The 18658-nt window shown below is 38.9% G+C and overlaps 2 protein-coding genes and 1 long non-coding RNA gene across 7 annotated transcripts in view; 2 read left to right on the top strand and 1 right to left on the bottom strand.

Annotated features, from left to right (window-relative positions):
• The window catches only part of LOC122989478, a 39488-nt gene extending 37511 nt beyond the window's left edge, over window positions 1–1977 (top strand). The window contains exon 5 of the long non-coding RNA XR_006405077.1: window positions 108–1977. This is a non-coding gene — a long non-coding RNA (uncharacterized LOC122989478). The remainder of the gene's footprint in view (window positions 1–107) is intronic.
• LOC122989470 (tyrosine-protein kinase ZAP-70) lies at window positions 1188–14249 on the bottom strand. Of its 3 annotated transcripts, none has more exons than XM_044362376.1 (13): window positions 14135–14249; window positions 7702–8172; window positions 6304–6464; window positions 6062–6200; window positions 5906–5984; window positions 5708–5730; window positions 5586–5625; window positions 5054–5261; window positions 4595–4801; window positions 3423–3615; window positions 2807–2947; window positions 2568–2680; window positions 1188–2420 (listed from the first exon to the last, which is right to left on the bottom strand). In XM_044362376.1, the coding sequence occupies exons 2-13, from the start codon at window positions 8104–8106 to the stop codon at window positions 2300–2302; spliced, it is 1830 nt and encodes a 609-aa protein (XP_044218311.1). In that variant the 5' UTR covers window positions 8107–8172; window positions 14135–14249; the 3' UTR covers window positions 1188–2299. The 3 variants fall into 3 exon arrangements, with proteins under 3 accessions (XP_044218311.1, XP_044218312.1, XP_044218313.1); XM_044362377.1 differs by lacking the exon at window positions 14135–14249 and adding an exon at window positions 8451–8582; XM_044362378.1 differs by lacking the exon at window positions 14135–14249 and adding an exon at window positions 8270–8384.
• A 2683-nt stretch (window positions 14250–16932) lies between these two features.
• Window positions 16933–18658, top strand: part of adamts10 (ADAM metallopeptidase with thrombospondin type 1 motif, 10) — a 60014-nt gene continuing 58288 nt past the window's right edge. For 2 of the 3 annotated variants that reach the window (XM_044362363.1, XM_044362361.1), the window contains exon 1: window positions 16933–17098. The gene's annotated coding sequence lies outside the window, so the exon portion shown is untranslated. The remainder of the gene's footprint in view (window positions 17099–18658) is intronic. The other variant, XM_044362362.1, reaches the window with a different exon arrangement.

The following is an 18658-nucleotide window of genomic DNA, read 5'->3' as shown; positions in this document are numbered from 1 at the left end:
ACGTCACCACACCTGACCGATGATCTTTGAGGCCACGTTCCTCTAGCCAATCAGACTCTTGGTGCTGCTCTTTAAATATCATTGCAATTCTGCACTCCGTCTTTCAGACCTACTATATTGTGCAACCCACTTTCTCCCCATCACCACCATGACGTCCATGTTGTCCATCTCAGAGCAGCAGTTTCCTCCGTCAGTAGAGCCTGAGAGCGGAGTCACACCAGCACGCTCCACTGGACTCTGTGAAAGGATGCCACTTAGTGTGAACTAACACATTGTTTTAGAGTGTGCATGTGTGTGTGTGTGTTTCCTTTTTCCTTTGTTTTTTGTCCTTTTCCTTTTTTGCTTTGTTTTTACGTTTTCGTTTTCTTTCTTTTTTTCTATATTTCAACAAGAACAAGCTGATTTGAGAAAGTTTCATATAATCCACATCATATGGCTCACAAGATATAATATACCTGGTACATAGAGATGACGTGATTTATATACCACCTCATGTCATGCACAGTCAACACATGATGACCCTTTATACTACTGATTATTGATAATTATTATTGATTAATGGTCAATTATAGTATTATTCTGAAACCATCATAAAAGACTATAATCATGAACTCTGCTAATGTTTGCATATTCAGTCATATTTTGTTGTCTCATAAAACTTTCCTTCAATTCTAAACATATTATTATATGTTTTGGGCGCCTGGTAAATCGAGATTTGCCATAATGTTCATCAGGCTTTTTCAATGCAAATGGCCCAGTTGTACACATTGGAGTCTACAGGGCCTGTACCTAATTTCTATTGCATCTTTAATGTATTTTCAGATCTTTATGCTTCTCTGGTTTAATCTTTTTGACCATGGCCTTTTGAGAGATGTGAATAATCCCTAAATAAGTCAGTACTTCAGAGGGAAACTGTCAACAACAAGAATAATTAACTAGTAGGCATTAAAAATTATTCCAGAGGTGTGGTTTCAGCACATTGTTACTATTTGATTTTTTCATTCAGTTTTGCACCTCTGCTGTAACAACCACAAGATTTGACGGACGTTTTAGCAGACAGATCCAGCGATCATGTTCAGTCAAGTAGAAGCCTTAAATATGTCTTCAGATATCTCATTGATAGAATAAAGATTCACAGACAGAAGGATGTTATTATTCTTTTGTTTTTTTAATACTTGATTTTAAGGAACTCTTACATAGTTATATACAGTCTACCATTTTTATTCTTTGGTATCTCAAAAACAAATATAAACTGTATGTAGTATGTTAATGAACTTAAAGACATACTATGCAGGATTTGTCGGTTGCTGTTCAAAGTTGGCCCCTCCTCCCCGGCTCAACGACACCAGAGCGAGCTGAGAGAGAGAGCAGCGATGGTCGAGTGAGCTAGAGAGTGAATAAAGAGAGGTACTCTTGCTGTGGTAGCGATTACATAGCAATGAATCAGATGAATAAAATGTTATTTATGTTCTAAAGCACAAATAAACATGTGCACAGCAATGTAACCTGGTCGCTACGCTATGTCACACCCTGCATGTTGTTATTAGCTGGAGGCTACACACAGGTTAACACCCAGAAGTGTCCTGAACACAGTGAAATATTAAGAAAATCCAGGCAGAGGGCAGAGTCTCTACAGATAAGTACACTGCCACACACTTCTAATGGCTCAAAAGTGATGATTGAGAGGGATTATTTTTGTCTGTACATAGTTTTTTTTTAGGAAAATCATGCATAGTATACCTTAAGTTCTAACAATTTTTGTTATTTATTTTTTGAGGATTCATAACACTTAATGTGTGATCAGTAAATAAAAATGCTTGATGGTTTCCTTTTTAGTTTGATTACCTTTTGTGGAAGCAAAGAGAAATGTACTCAAGACATCCTCCAGAATTTCCAACACAATTTGAAATAACTGACTTTATGGACATTTTGAAAGAATGACATGAATGAGTACAGTGGTTCTTTCTACTTCTAGTTCATTTGGCATAAAAAAAAACAATTAACTCCAAAATACCAGGATATAAAATTAGTTTGTTCATTGATGTAAAGACGTAGACACTACCATTCAAACTATGACACACAGACAGACAGAAATCCTCCTTACAAGGCTGACACACTAATTTACATCCAATTTACAAATTCACATTTATTGTCACTGAGGCCTGTTTCGCTGTATTGGTACTGTAGTTGAAGCTGGTCAGTGTGAACCGTTCATAAAAAGCTCTTTGTTTTGGTTGTTTAATGGCCAGTTGAATGGATGCTTTGTGCAGCCGTGGGACAGAATGCGCCTTGTTTCTGTCTACTTGATAGGCTCAGCAGCAGCAGCCTCAGCTCCCTCAACCTTGGCCTTGTTCGATATGGAGTAATGGTAAGACCTCATGGACTCCTCAACCTTCTTGAAGTCAGGACGGTCCTCATGTCTGATGAGAGAGGAGAGAGAGAAGGGCCCACAAGGGTTGTGATTGATAGAAGTAAAGTCACAAGAGATAAAGAGCATCACAGTGCTGTCTGAAGCCGACAGACTCTCAAACATATGCATAACTTGATTCAGACAGTCATTTTCTTACTTGTAAGTCCAGCATTCATTCATCACTGCGTACATTCGTTCTGGACATGCTGGTGGACAGTCCATGCGACTCCCACCTTCAATGAAGCGAATCACCTCTGGTCCTTTCATTTTCTGGCAAAGTTGGGACAGAAAAGACGATCAGAGACCTGAATCCTGCATGAATTCTGTGATCTAGCCCATTTGTTTTGTCGTCGACTGATGGATTTGACAGTTGAGTTCTGCAGAAACACTCAGTACCTTGTAAGGTTTCCCTCCATAGGAAAAGGCCTCCCACATGGTGACACCAAAACTCCAGACATCACTTTTACTGGAGAATTTGTGGAAGTTTATACATTCTGGAGCGTACCACTTCAGTGGCCATTTACCTGTAGTACGAGCCTGTACAACACAACATGCATGACGACAAGTAGCATATTAATGACTCAACAAAAGCAGCCAACATTAATATTGATATACTGGTCAACATACTGTGTTTAAAGTAGAAAGAGGATGATTTAGAGGGTGCTGTGTACAGCAAATATTTCTCAAACAAAAAAGTATTGTTGACTTATATCTAGCAACTCTAAGTGTCCTCTGATACCTTCATTCCTTCCAGATATGGGTCAGTAAACCAGAAAAAAAGGAAATCAATGGAGTGTTTACTCTAGTTTGCACAGAGCAGGAAATACTTTAGAGATGATAGGGAGTCAGTATTTGTGCAAGAGGTCAGTAATTCTCAGAAAAGCAATCAATTTCAGATACACTATCTATTTGTGTTAGCTGCAACGCTGATAGCTGCCATGCCCCCCCCACCCCACAACCCTTCAGTGATTCTGCATTTCTGTCACCTTGTTTTGCAGTGCAACAATTGTACCTTGTAGTACTTGTCATCTGCTCCCAGAGCCTTGGAGAGCCCAAAGTCACTGATTTTGGCGAACTGTTGGTTGACCAGCAGGACGTTGCGAGCCGCTAAGTCTCTGTGCACAAAGTTCTTCTCTTCCAGATACTTCATTCCCATCGACACCTGGTGCATCAGGTTGACAATGTTCACCACAGTTACAGTATCCCTGCGGGAACAATGATAATGATCATGAGAAAAGTCTGAAGAAAATTAGTTTTCCTCATTTAAATCATGTGTCTAAGGATAAAGCGTGTTTGTAGGTTACTGGTTCCCAACGTGATATGATAACATTTTATTGATCCGTGGGGGGAAATTAGGAACTCAGATTCTCCTCATTGTAAGATGGTTAAATATATAAGAAAGAAAAAAAATTGCTACACAGATTTTTGTTTATTTTTTCAGATTTTTTCTTGTGAAATATTTGATACTTTTACCAATATAAACGTCCCAAAATCCTTCAAATGAAAATCAATCTTTCACTACACTAAAGCTATCACCTGTGATGAAGGCTCATAAGCACAACACTGCTACAGTTTAGGGGGTTACAAGCAAAAAAGGTTGGGAACCAGTGTCTTATGTTGTACAGACTGTTAAGCCATCTGGGATAAATTTGTGATTTTGTACTTTATGAATAAAAACCGACTTGACCTGAATTATTAAGTATGATAAAAAGTGAGAGGAGCAACTGTACCAAAATCTACATTAACTGGAAACAATGAGCTGTAAATGATAAGCATTCATCAACCCACATTGAAATATTATGAATATTATTTATTGTATAATATGATATATGTTTGCCTATATACAGTGCGGTTACCCCTGTGTTTTATATATTCATGATTTCCAGTGTGTCTTCAAAGTAGAGGCAGTATAAGCTCATCATGTTTGGTTTGTCGGGTGGTTTCAAAGATTGGATCAGGTAACAAGAGAGAAAGAAAGGAAAGTAACATGAGTGAATGATGAAGTGTGCTGATAAAAGTAATGTGTAAAGTTCATCAGATCATTAGTATTAAGTACATTAATATTTATAACATAGTAATAATATTCAGAATTGTATTAATCCTTCCTTCTACATGTTGGATTCCCTTTCACAAATCTCTCCTCTTATAATGTTTCAGATTTTTTTGTTGTAAACTGGAACGTACTTATGGGAGGACAGGAATTTGTTGAGAGGTCCCGCGGAGGCCATCTCCATGACCAGCATCAGATTCTCTGCACTGCACAGCCCCAGCATGCGGACGATGAAGGGATTGCTCAGCTGGTGCATGATCTCTGCCTCCCTCATCATCTCCTCCTTCACCAGCTTCTCATTGTCACTCTTCAGCACTTTGATGGCTACGTCTATCTGGCCCCTGAGGGAAAACAAACATATAGAGTTTGGAATGAACGTCTGACATTTAAAGATGGTATATGAGCACTTGCAATCCCATCTGCAATCTGGTAGGGCACTGGGTTCAGTAAAAGTGTAACATGATGCACATGCTGTACATATAAAGAAGTTTATGTCCTGTCTGAGATAATGCCACTGGTGTCAGAGGATTATAGTAAATGTTAAAGGTTCCATCTCAGCAAACACTTTTGTTTTATCATATTTCAGTCCTCACGAGTCAGTCTTGAAGACTCCCTTCTTGACGCAGCCAAAGTTCCCAGAGCCGAGCTCCACCTCGTCCATCAGCAACTGGTCCCTCTGGATGTTAAACTTCCTCACTTCATTGGGGTTGTGATAAGGGTTGAACCCATCGCAGTCCATTGGCAGAACATCACGATCTTCAGGCACTGTGGTAACTGGACTCGGGACCGTTGACGGAACAGCTAAACAGTAAAGGTCAAACCATATGGGGTAAATGTGCAATCCTGTATGTGTTGACAGGATTTTACATCACAACAGCTGGTAATATTTTCTGTTGGATCTTTTAAGACGATCCTTTCAGGTTCATTCATAATCTCTCATTTATTAAGTTTTTAATTATTAAACTGAGTTTGTTTTGCTTTATTCACAGCAATATTCTTGAAAGCAAAATGTATTCATTATCACTTCAAACCTATTTTGCTGCCAGCACATTTAACAGAGCAGCTACTACTATGTGTGAAATGGTGTTGCAGTAAATGTGAAGTGTTGCACTGTAGGCGACTGACCTCGAGGTGGCGGTGTGTATCCATTTGCGCCGACCCGCCTCTGCAAAAGTTACATTATAGTGAATCACAGAGAATGAAAAAATATGCTGACTTGAATATTGCAGGATATGGTCAATACTCACTGTTGCAGGAAGACTTGGTGTCTCTGAAAGGTTATAATACAGATTTGATTAGTAAATATAATAAAGCAAAGTTAAAGTAAGTAGGACTGCATGTTACATATAAACATGAATAGGAAACTTTGTGCAGCAGTGCAGCAGTGTCATGATGATATAATATGATATGACTGAAAAAAGGAAATAAAAAAAGATGTTCAGTACTTGCAGCTTTGCTGTTGATACAGGCCTCCCCAAGAACAGTCACCAGGCCATCAGCTTTCATCTTCAGGTACTCAACCAGCTGATGAGATTGAGAGAAAGTTCAATTGAAATTCAGAAAAAGGCCATCAGCTGCAGCAGAAGTGACAGATAACCTACCTGCCAGATAGTGTCAAACTTTGTTCCTTCTGGCATAGAGTATTTTCCTGATTTGTCTTGGAGGATCTGATAGTGGTAAACTGTCTTTCCATACATCATGGAGAGAGCAAAACTGCCAGGCTCCTCTCTGTCTCTCACCCTTAAAAAATGAAAAGCAGTGTTGTTTAAAAACCGCACCTTTAACCGTCAGAGGTTGACTGGAAGAAGCTACAGGCAAGACAATGTCACTATGAGCTACTTACAGAAACTTGCCGTCTGGTTGTGCTCCAGAGTAAAGTCGCCTCTCGCCCTCATGTCGGCTGATTTTACCGTGATACCAAGACATCTTCTCATGAGCTGTGGTGGCGATAAGCTTCTCCAGCTGAGGAGCTTGACTGATGATGGCCTGCTCCATGGCTTCACCCTGAGCAGGGAAACCAACAAGGAAACAGATAAATCAACAGACAATGCACACATTTAATCTCCTATGTACAGTCCAAATTTATAACCCTGTTCTAAGAAAATAAATTTAACTTTTCAGCCATTGGACACTTGGCGTCTTGCATCAGTTTACTGTAATGTGGTAATCTGCAAAAGTAAAACATCACAGTTTGCAATCATGGCTCATTTTTCAGAGTTTGTTTGCTCACGTAGGGTGTCAAATGTGGTTCAGGGTGGTAAGAGGTGTTATGGCAGACAGACACGTCTACAATCCTTTTGGCTCCTTTTGGTGCCTGCTGGGAGCTACAGGGCAAGTCCTCATACACCTGGAGCTAGTTTGGCTGTTTATTTGGAGACCACCAGTGATAAAAGTCTACTGGTCTCAGTGTGTGGCTGCAGCAGGAGACAGTCTGTAGTGGCGCTTCAGAAGACCAGACTTCAAACTGGGTAAATCATCAGTTTGTTTGGTTCTTTTGGTCACCCGTAAGACACAAAAAAATAAATGCAAAGGTATAATTTACAAAATCACCTGGAGATTCGGATTATTTGTGTGTGTGTCTTTGGGATATTTCAGATAGTTCAAGTGAGACTACATTGACTCAGACGGGTTCGTGATGGTGTGTTTTGTCCAAATTTCGGTAAAACATTGGGAATTTTGGTTGTCTTTTTTCTTTAATGTGTGAAACTGGTATTTCAGCTGCTGTCATATGATTACAAACATTTTTTGCCTATTTTTATTTCAGTTTATTCTGTTTATTCAGTCAAAGAAACGGTTGGTCCACCGAAATTACAATTACATATTTTCACCTCGCTGTGAAACTTATCTCTGGAACTACTCTCTACCGAAGAAATAGTCTGTAAGAAAACTGCTGATAATGTGTTCTGTGGATCATCCGGAGTAACGAGGAGACACTGATAGAAAGAAATGTTGCAGATGTATTTTTCAAATGTCATTTTTATCTCCATTCTAAGAGACTAAATTCTCAAAGTCTGGACACATTGAATGAAAGTATTTGCATGACTAGATACCACTAGAGGTAAGTGAGAGAGTGTTTTCTGTAATTTGAGTGAATCAACACTTTAACTGTTAAAATCCATCTCATGTATTTACTTTTTTGATGATGATACAACATACTGTAACCACCCTTACAGCCATATTAGAGACTGTAACTAAAAATATTGATAATTTTTTGACAGTCGCTCTCTCAGCAGCGCCTCACCTCCAGGTTCCAGGTCTGCTTCACGTACTCCCTAAGCATGTTTTCTCTCAGGTTGTCAAACACACCAGGCCGTATCTGTGTATCCGGGGAGCGCAGACAGGGTTTCTTTAGGGGACACACCAACCCGTCCGGGTCCTTGCTGTAAAACTCGCAGAGCTCTGCAGGCCCACAGTGGGGCTTGCCTCCTGTGATGCAGTAAGTCCCATTAAGTTGTTTCTCTATGGGGTAGTGGTGAAACTCCAGGTTCCACACAACAGAGAGGACGTAGCCTCCCAGACTGCGGAGACACTGCCGCAGCAAGAAGAGGCCGTCGGCCATCCCAGCCAGCTTCAAATGCTGCTCAGCGTCCATGCGACTGATGCTGCCGTAGAAGAAAGGCAGCTCAGCCGCCGGGTCGATGGACATGGTGAGACCTGGGAGAGACGAGACGGACTTTGGCTTGGAGTCGTGGATGTAGGTGGTGAAGAGAAACTAGAGACAGACATGGAAAGAGAGAAATTATCAGCATTTGAGCAATTCTGGCATTTAAAGAAGGACGAAAGTTATAAGAAACGTTCTGTTCAGTGACCTCTGATCTTTCAGCCCTTCAGCTTTTCTGTATCTGTCACTCTCCTCAGTCTGCTGAATCAAGTCTAAAATGTCATCAACCAAATTACAAAGCAGCTGCGGATTGAAAATGGAAAACACAATATTCAACACTACAAATCTTTTCCAAAAAGCAAAAACACACATCATCCAGAGAACCTCACCTCCTCCTCTTCTTCTTCTTCTCCCAACTACGTTACACCAGGACACAATTTACACAACAATGTTTTTCCAGGGACTGTCAGCCATGCAGAGACAAAATGTGAGGTGCCATGTGTCTGGATGACAAAGTTAGCAAGAGGCACCTACACTTTGAGACTGCATGAAGCTTGCAGATTAAAAAACTGGTGACAAAAGCCACAACAGGAAGTTGCAGTCCGCCCTCACAGCCTCCTTTCTCCAGCATCTCACTCTTTTGTTAAACAGGTGCTTTTTTGGTTCTAGATTTTTCCCTCTGCTTCAGAAACTCAAGTTTGCAAGTTTTCCTTTCATAACAATTTGGGGAGAATATGTCCTGCTACACTGTTAACACCTCATGCACAATGAGATGTGTCAGTTAGGAATCTGACATAAGCTTTCAGCAGAAGTGAAGCTATAAAGATAAGATCAGAATCATGCTATCACTTAACCGTTTTTTGTCGGTTAAGTGATAGCAGGCGGAAAATGCCTGTTTTGAGATTAAAACAGACATTGACAATGATCAGAATACTTCAGCTCATGGAAAGTTATTGTTCTGATAAGCACTGACAATAAGGGTTGAGACTGTAAAATAATCACATCAAAAACGAAAAGGTTATAGGCATCTGAAGATATTATATATTGGATAGCAGCAACCAGCTAAATGAAAGCTGTGTCTGCAACAGTGTTCTGGAAACTTATCAGTCAGTTTTGCTGATTTTGACTTTGTGGTCTTGTTTGTTTTTACAATCTCCTCTGAAAAGCGCACACAGATCTACATGTTTTTGAAACCTGAACCATTCGACATTTAGATCATGCTTATGATGGTGTCATATAGGTTTTTAATCTCTCACTTCATGTTTGAACATTATGTAAAATCATAGAAAAAGCGTGAAAACCGCAGCTTCCTGGCTACAGAGCTACGTTGCTCCCCACATCCACGGTGGACAACATAGCAGAAATGCAAAGTTCCCACAAGACATAAGACTCCACTGTGGCTTGACCCCCTTTTTCACCACAACAAAGACCTCCAGACCCCGCCGTCTGGACAAACTGATACCCCACTATATCAGAAACAAGATGTGATTCTGTATCACAAGACACAGTAGACCTGTTTGCATGATTTTGCCTTCTGCTTGGATTCTTGTCAGCACAATATGTTAAAGTCAAATCATAGCTTATGGAAAACTTGGAAGTATAATCTTACCATCCTAGTTAAAATTTGTATGTGACTGTTTTAATTTCAATTTTTGGATGTTTGACTTAGACTGGTGATGATTTTATGGTTATTAACGGTCTTGGTTTGTCGCCCTATCACTTGCTGCAACTTTACATCAAAGACCGCAATGGAAATAAGTCTCGAACTTTAATGTGCTATCATTGACACTTTTGTAGTGTTGTATGGTTTGAAGTCAACCATCATGTAATAGAGCAAAAGTCAGTCTGTAACAAAATGGCGACACAACTGACAGACACTGCTATCCAAAACTTAACGAATCTATTTGAGTAAAACGTGTTTGTGTTGCAATAAAATAACACATAATCTATCACATAATCACTTAACTGAGCCAAAACTAGTCTTAAAGTAGACTGCTCTCAGATCTATCAAGTAGAAAACATGTTTAAGTGTGTGAAGTCATTTATAGTGTGTGGGGATTTGCTCTTTTCTCTGTTTTATGTGATTGTAAAGTGAAAATTTTCAGTTTTAGACTGTTAGTCAGACAAAACAAGCAATCTGAAGACATCAGTTTGAGCTCTGGGTAACTGTGGTTGACCTTTTAAAACTTTTCATCATTCATATTGTCATTTTATAGACCAAACAATTAATGGAATGATTGAAAAAAATATCTGGAGATTAATCAATAATGAAAACAATAGTTTTTTTTCTATGTTTTTTCTTCTATTTAGGTTCCCAGTAATTCATCAACAGGTCCTCTGATATTACTTGAGCAGACTTAAACCGAAAGAGGAAGTGAATTTAATTACAAACTAACAATCCCCCCTAACACACCATGACACGGATATTAGCTACGCTGCTATAATATGTGGCCAAACTAACCAAAATGTTGACGGTTTTCCAACAAGACATTAAAACTTCCAACAGCAGCAGCCAAGGCTCGGCTCAGTTCACGTTCTTTTGAAAATAGGAGTTTTATGACTGTTCTACTTTAATTGTATATCATGGGCCGCAAAAAGCAAAGAGTGCAGAGAGATGAGGTGACACATGACACAGTTCCTGAGCCAGCACCGAACCCACACAGTTGCGTGGTATCTTTCATACCGAGCCAGTGACTGTTTTCTTCAAAAGATCATTTAAAAGACACAAACTGGCTGCTTGGAGCATATAAACCCTTCATTGTGCATAAAAAAACAGTCTTGTAAATAAAGTGTTGCAGAGTAAGCACACAGTGACCCAGTGAGCGGTGGAAAATGACCTATGACTCAACAAGTGGAGGAGTACATAAGTGACACACGCTAACATCTACAGACTGAAGTGTTTGTTTTCAAAAGTGAAAAGAAGGTGAATTTTTTCTGGCGTGGTATTGATCCTTTCAGCCCCCTCAGGCACAAAGTAAATGTAATTAAATACAAAGCAAAAACCTGATCGTGTTTATCGTCTCGTTTAAGATTTCTATCCTGGAGAGAAGTCACTGTCTCAGGGGATCAATCTTAATGTCAGTGATGGAGAGGTTGAAACTATCGATCCAGCTCGAGTAGCCAAACACAACAGATAAATACAATCTCTCTTTTCACTTCTACGGACAATAAACTCTCTTCAAATGACAACACAAGCTCAAGCTCAGGGATACAGCTTTCCTTACCAAGAAAATAGTTTGTGATTAAGCTTGGCTAAAACTGCGGTGAACGGAGGAATACTCTTCACTAGTTGCTTAAGTAAATGTACAGAGGTATTAGCAACATAATGTACTTAAAACTAAATTGCCTCGGTCCAGACCGTTGAATCCGTCCACTCTACCAAGTCGAGTTGACGATTCTGTCTGACATCAGGCAAAAAAACTAAAAGTAGATCATGATTATTGACGCACAAACATATATGCAGTACTTTAAAGGACAAGACTGGCGGGTGACGCACAAAGTTCTTGCACCCCAGAAAATCATGTGGGCAGGTGCGTCAGACCGTAAACTATGACTGTTAAAGAACCAAATATTCCCGCGCACTGTTGATCACTTGCACTCACTTTATTTAACATGTTCATGTTCAAGAACAAATTTCCTAATGAAGGTCTGATGTTAATAAGTATGTACAAGTGATTGACAGCGTGCAGGGTTTTTTGGTCCTTTCACAAGGAGAAGACTGGCAAAATTTTTTCGTTTTGCTATCTGAAAAGACATGTTACTGTATCTCGTAGTACTGTAGTACTTCCTACTACACCTACAGTTTCTGTCTCATTCAGCCCTGAGCTCATTAGTTCCTGCTGAAGATACAAATCTTTAAAAGGTGACACCAGCACACCGTATGCTTTCTTTTTCTAGGCCTAAATCATTTCCTAAAACAGCTGGGCATTGCAGCTTTTTGTAAAAGTTACTCAAATAGGAATAAACAGTGTATTTAATGGGGACTATTTTCAGCTGCGGATTAACACACATTTAGTGCTGTGATGAGTATTTACTGTACAGCAGCAGAAAAGTTTATATGGAATTGACTCAAATGGAGGTTTATGTAACAGAGAAATAAGTTATATCAGGCTTTAGCTGCACAGACAATACTTGTTAGTAGGATCAGCTCTTTCTGTCTTTTCTGGGATAAGAAAATATAGAATATCATGAGGTTTATCCTTAAATGTTGTAGTTTGTCGTGACACTAATTTTAACCGCCTCATGTTCTGTCAATGTGTCAACAGCAAATAGCTGTTAAATAAATGCAGTGAATGAGTTAAAACGTACACTATTTGCCCCTGAAATGTAGTCAAGTAGAAGTATGAAGTATATTTATACCTCAAAATTGTAGGTACAATACTTTTACTTTCCACCACTGCTCTTCACTATAACATGATACTTTCATGTTACATCATTCTCACTAATATCAGTGTCAGACTGCCAGGATCAAGTTGATATTGTGTAAATAAGTGACCTGTCTACAATATGTCTGCTTGAATGATTTACAGTGAAAGAGTAAAAACACAGCAAGCAATGGGTTTAGACTCAGCGCCTAATTCATTCGCTGACATTTAGCTCCTTTACTCTCCTGTGAGTATCACAGTGAGGTCACTTATTTGCTTCTTTAACTAATACGAGCTGTGTTTTCTGTAGATTACATGATTCAAGTCAAGGACATTCCAGCGGTAACTATTTAGCTGTTAAGAGTTATTTTAGGTCACGATTATTTTGGTTGTGCTATCAGTAAGTTAGCGTGGGTAATGTAACTCTACGCATTCTTCAATACGTACATCAACATTTAGGATTGTGTAGTCATCCACCAACAGATAATGTACACATGAGTTGATTTTTCCCCAAACTGGTCTTAATATGATGATTTAATTAAAGATGTAGGAGTACTTCAGGCCAAAACAAGGTCACAAATGTCCCAAAATGGAGCATAATTTCCTGCATCAATGGAAAAAATGATATTTTAATTAATACGTTGTGTTTCTCTGTGATGATTCATGTTTTCTTTTTCCCCAGATTAGATGAGCTTGTAGGTGTATATCTGCACTAAAAAACTATGACATTAAATGCCAATTTCATTTGCATTTTAATGACTATACTGTTTTTGGAAGACCTAGAACAACACAGTCTCAACAATCATTTCATTTCTGTTCAGGAAACGAAAAAACATAGTGTGAGTGTTAATCATGATGGCGCTTTTTTGTGTGTGAAGTGTGGCTCAGTCTGAAACTTAATGTAATGTTCAAATTGTCTGTCAAACACTCAGCGGTGTCCACGAACTCCTCTCTCTGCTGTCCAGGCCAATATCGTCCGGCTGTGGATGGAACATTTTGCAGATATGCCTCACTCCAAAAATACATCCAGTAATTTTCAAGAAAAGTTACAAGCGATAAAAAACACACAAGATACTCTTGGGTGTGTTAAAACCTACCCATTTTTGGTTTTCTATTCCAAGGCACAATGAAAGCAGCTATTTATATTTTGCACATGTAATCTCTACTTTTGTAAGCCAGAGCAACAACGTCTCAGCCCTGACTTTGACTGTGGTGCACACACTCTTTTATTCTGTTTTTACTGCTCAGACACAGCTGTGGAAGTTAAAAAAAAAAAAAGACAATTTAAAAAGAGATTTTTTTAATGAAATCGGTAAGAATTTAAATATCAAAGATTACTGTACATTTACAGACTCCGTTTAGATTCAATTAAAAACTCTACAGAGCAACGAGTTAACTGTAAAAACACACTTTGAGTATTTTTATGGCCAATACAACTGTAAACTGAATTACATATAGTATCAATCATGAGGTATTTAGGAGAAGAAAATAGATGATTAACTGGTTAAACCTCTTTGAATTTAAGGGATGAGAACCTTTTTGTCAAACTATTGTATTAGCTTCACTACTTTTCCTCAGGCCTTTAGCCTTTATTTCATCACATTTTTACCCACAGTATCATATTTTTTTTGTTTTTATTCAGAAGAAATAAGTGTAATCTGCCAAAACAAAGAACTTCTGCTGTTAAATCAACTACAAAATCTACTTACGTTTCACTGCTTCACGATGTTGTCGCTTCAGAGACAAAGATATATCTGTTGATCTGGCAGCAGTGGAAGGTGCTGTGAGGAACTGGGGGTTAGAGACAGTGACACACACACACAGACACACACATATTGGCACATACACGTATGAATCCAGCTTGAATGAAATATGTTGTTGTGTTCTTACAATTCTGATTCATTTGATGAAAACCCTAATACAACTTCAATCAGGGTGATACATGAGCTCAACCGTCACTCACCGAGTTCTCCTTTGAGCTCTTTAAACTTGTTTTATTCTTTACAAAGTGTAGAAAACAGCGTCCCAAAAAACAGGCCCGAGTAATATGAAGCTACAGCCGGCAGCCGGTTAGCTTAGTTTAGCACAAAGACTGGAAACAGGGGGAAACACCTAGCCTGGCTCTGTTCAATGGCTCACAAACAATAAATCACTAATAAGACGTTATGAGTAAAACCACAACGTGTCTTTTTTACACTTTTGCTTTTGTACGGAATAAACAAACAACATATACCGTGTTAAGTTTAAGAGGTTTCCTCTGTTTCCATTTGTGCTAAGCTAATTGTTTTCTGGCTGTAACAATCTACTCATCTAACTTTACGCTAACTTTTCTCAAAATGTCACACTTGCTTTAAATAGTAAGTAAGTAAAAAGTAAGTAAAATTTATTTATATAGCACTTTTCATAGACATTAGTCACAAAGTGCTTTACATGAGCATGATGCAACATACAAACAGAAAGAAATCATAACACACACACACGCACGCACACACACACACACACACACACACACACACACACACACACACACACACACACAAAACACAATCTGCAGTAAAAAATACACAATAAAAACATGAAATACTGACTTGTTGCTTACAGGTTACCCAAACACCTTTCTAAACAGGTGTGTTTTTAGCTGCTTTTTAAATGAATCAACACAATCAATCAAATGAAGCCAATGAGCCTGAAGTTAGTTAGCTTAGCTTAGCATAAAGACTAGAAACAGGTGGAAACAGCTAGCCTGGCTCTGTCCAATGGTGCAATAAGAGTAAATCACTAATAACACATTATATGTATATATAAGTGTATAAACAACATTTCGGCTCTGAGCAGTTGCCACGCGACCGTAATGTTACTGGTCTCAGCCAAGAAATAGTTCGGAGCAAATTCCTGCAGTAAAATGACTGAATTTTTAACACTGGTCCTTTAATATGTATCTCCAGGGGACCTTTAAATAAAGCGAATTAGCATATTTCCAAAATGTTAAACTTTTTCTTTAAAATGCAGCAGGTTATTTAACTTTACCACTAGATTATGTTCAGATATGACATTATATAAATAAATGGTACTTTTATAACTTATTTACTTGTATTGACATTAAAATACCTTTTTCTGTCCTCAGTTCTATGTGTAACACTCTTTTATTACAGAATAACTAATATATGACACGTACACACATCTATACTGAAACACCTGTGTAATAACCACAGTACCCCCTCCCCCCCTCCCGACCCCCACTACCCACACACACACAGACCCAAACACACACCACCCTGCCGGTTGCAGCTGCTTCCTCGGAGTCGCAGATCAGGCAGCCAATCAGCAGCATCCCACTGAATCAAGTCAGACAAAATCAGACAAAACAAACCCGGAGAGGAAGACCTCTGCATTCAAAATAAAACCATAAACTTTATTTAACATTTCAGACATTTTTAACAGCTTCACTGACATTTCAGCTGGTCACAAATTCAGGTATCACTTTTATAAACAGATTATTTAGAGATCAGATAGAAACGTTATGAAGCAGAGTGTGAGGAAAATTGTTCATGCCGGTGTTTTAGACAATTGATTAATTGAATTTGCACTTGAATTGAAGGCCTATATGTGTCTCTGCCTTTCTTTAGCTCTGAACATTCACGGAAAAAAGGGTAATCTGTGTTGTCTGGTACAATTGAGGAGCTGTGACTTAGTTATTGTCATCATTTTGGTGCTTTTTATATCCATTTTTTTCTGCCAATAAGGAGAAAATTAACTGGATTCATGGATCTATTTGCTCATCATTTTGTTCTCAATAATGATTCAATACTTTAATTTGATGATGACAAACACTTCCCATGACTAATTTCTTTTTATTTTTACATTTTCTGATTTAGTCAGACATATCTGTGTTGACTTTTTACCTCCTTTCATTTACACTTTAGTCTATGAATGAAGAAATATAAACTTGGAGTCCACCAGATTCACTTCATTTATAAAAGATCTTTATTGTCATAAATGGTGGTCAGTGTTGAAGACATGCAAAAGGAAATATTTATACATGATAATCCATCTGATAGAAACCCTTGACTGCTAAAGAGCTACAGCATGTGCAAAGATAAAAGAAAATGAATTTCTACTGTCTTGTACTGCTATAAATGTCATTCAGCTGCACAGAGCATCCCTACCATGTGGATTTTCATCCATATATTAAAACAAACAAAACAAAACATAAAAGCCACACTAGGCCATATGAAGGGCTGATATTTCAGGGGGCTATTTTACACTCTTCCAAAGTCAGTGTTTTGGTTTCTGTACCAGTGATACACATGTGCACCTTTTATAAGTTGTGAAAAGTGAATGCAAAAACACACATTTGCAATCATGTTTGTTACAGGTTGGAGCTTTGAAATTAAACATCTATGGAGCTCTTAATTCATCCATTTCACAATTTGACAATAAACCTGTTAATTCAGTCCTTTAATACCCTAAATACTTGACAAGACTGTTATTTTGGAAGCTGCAACCGGACGCTTGATGACTGTATTGCGGGTAACTTGTCATCACACTGCGGCTCTCTGCTGCTGGAAGTGGAAGAAGTCGAGTCTCCCCGCCGGCGCCGCCTCCTCTCCGCTCCGCCGCTGAGGACAGAGGACAGACTCACAGCGGAAACTTCTGCCCGGGGACACGGGAAGGTAGGTCAACCAGCCCGGCCACACTCTCTGCTTTTTCATGCACAACTCTGGAAGCAAACACTCCTGACATGATGCTGGCAGGAGGCTGTTCTCAGCTCCTGTGCGCTCATTTCTCCTGAAATATTTCTGCAGAAACTTTGAATGCATATGCGGCACACTGAGGTGTATCGCACTTATTTAGTCAGTTTTAAAGCTCCTTTATGTCATGATACACTCCTCCATGGATTCATTGTTTTCTTATTGCATTTGCATGGTATTCCTCCTAAAATCTATCATTGGATAGCTCTTCTCCTTAAGAACCCTTACTTGCGGCTGGGATCTCCTCATTGGCTGATGACAGGGCAGTCGGTGTGTGTGTGTCTGTGTCTGTGTGTGTGTGTGTGTGTGTGTGTGTGTGTGTGTCTGTGTCTGTGTCTGTGTGTGTGTGTGTGTGTGTGTGTGTGTGTGTATGTGTGTCTGTGTGTGTGTGTGTGTGTGTGTGTGCAGGCCGGTGGAGGGATGATGTGGCCGACAGCAGACATGAGGTACACATGTGAAGAGTGACATTGTGTCGTTCACCGGTTGGGGGAGCAACTTGCAGCTTCTCCTTGGTGGAAAATAATGATCTGTAACAAGCTGCTGAAGATATCATACAAACATAACAAAACAATATGTAACATCCTCACGTTTTAGACTCACAGATGTGCTAAAATTAAGTATATATATATATATACATGCATTTCTGGTCCCACATTAGTTTGATGTTGCAGAAAGTATAGGTTTCTGCAGGTTTGTGGCTATTTTGCATGCCTATTTATCATGAAATCTTGTTTCTGATTCACACATGGCACTTGCATGCTTCATCTTTGTGCAGCGTCATTCTGTTTTGGTGTATTTCTGCAAAGAGACACTGCAAGCGTGCAGAGCGTGTGTCTGATTTTTGCCTTCAGTTAGCGTTTTGATCCAGCACCTGTAAGGGTTTTTTCTTTTTCTGGATGTTCGCCCCAAACTCTTTATGTCAAAAGTTTGTTTTAATCCATATAAATGCATTATTTCATTATTTAGTTTGGCCATAGGACGCTGCCAGACGCTATAAGAATGATTAATGTCTTCTTTGATCCTGTCCTCTGATTATCCAGAGATACATTTGTAGCTTGAATATGTTGCCAGCAGACATATCATTAGTTTCTCTTGTTTTTGGATTTTTACCATCAGTCAAACTACTCACACATACATGCACAACTTTTCTCTCCTGATACAACACATCAACTCAGGACTGTTCTGCAACACGCACTCATTTACAAACCTTCCTTTGCACTACATCAATGCTATGTAAAAACTACACTACTCTCTATAAGCTTAAGGCTGTAACTAACGATTATTTTCATTATCGATTAATCTGCTGATTATTTTTTGATTAATCGTTATTCGACATCTATAGAATGTCAGAAAATAGTAAAACATGGCCATTATAATTTCCCAGAGTCAAAGGTGATGTCTTCAGATGTCTTTTTTGTCTGATCAACAGTCCAAAATTCAAACATCTTCAGTTTACCGTCATGTTTGACAAAGAAAAGCATC

This window comes from Thunnus albacares, chromosome 9, assembly GCF_914725855.1.
Source record: "Thunnus albacares chromosome 9, fThuAlb1.1, whole genome shotgun sequence".
NCBI classification, from domain to species: Eukaryota; Metazoa; Chordata; class Actinopteri; order Scombriformes; family Scombridae; genus Thunnus; species Thunnus albacares.
This window is presented reverse-complemented; position numbering and strand designations above follow the sequence as displayed.

Excerpts from the sequence above, each read along its gene's own strand:
- LOC122989470 (XM_044362376.1), bottom strand. The coding sequence starts at position 8,106 with ATGTCCATCGACCCGGCGGCTGAGCTGCCTTTCTTCTACGGCAGCATC. Across the intron at positions 6,201-6,303 it reads CAACCAGACGGCAAGTTTCT|GGTGAGAGACAGAGAGGAGC; the intron begins GTAAGTAGCTCA and ends TCATTTTTTAAG. Across the intron at positions 2,948-3,422 it reads CAGATGACAAGTACTACAAG|GCTCGTACTACAGGTAAATG; the intron begins GTACAATTGTTG and ends TGTGTTGTACAG.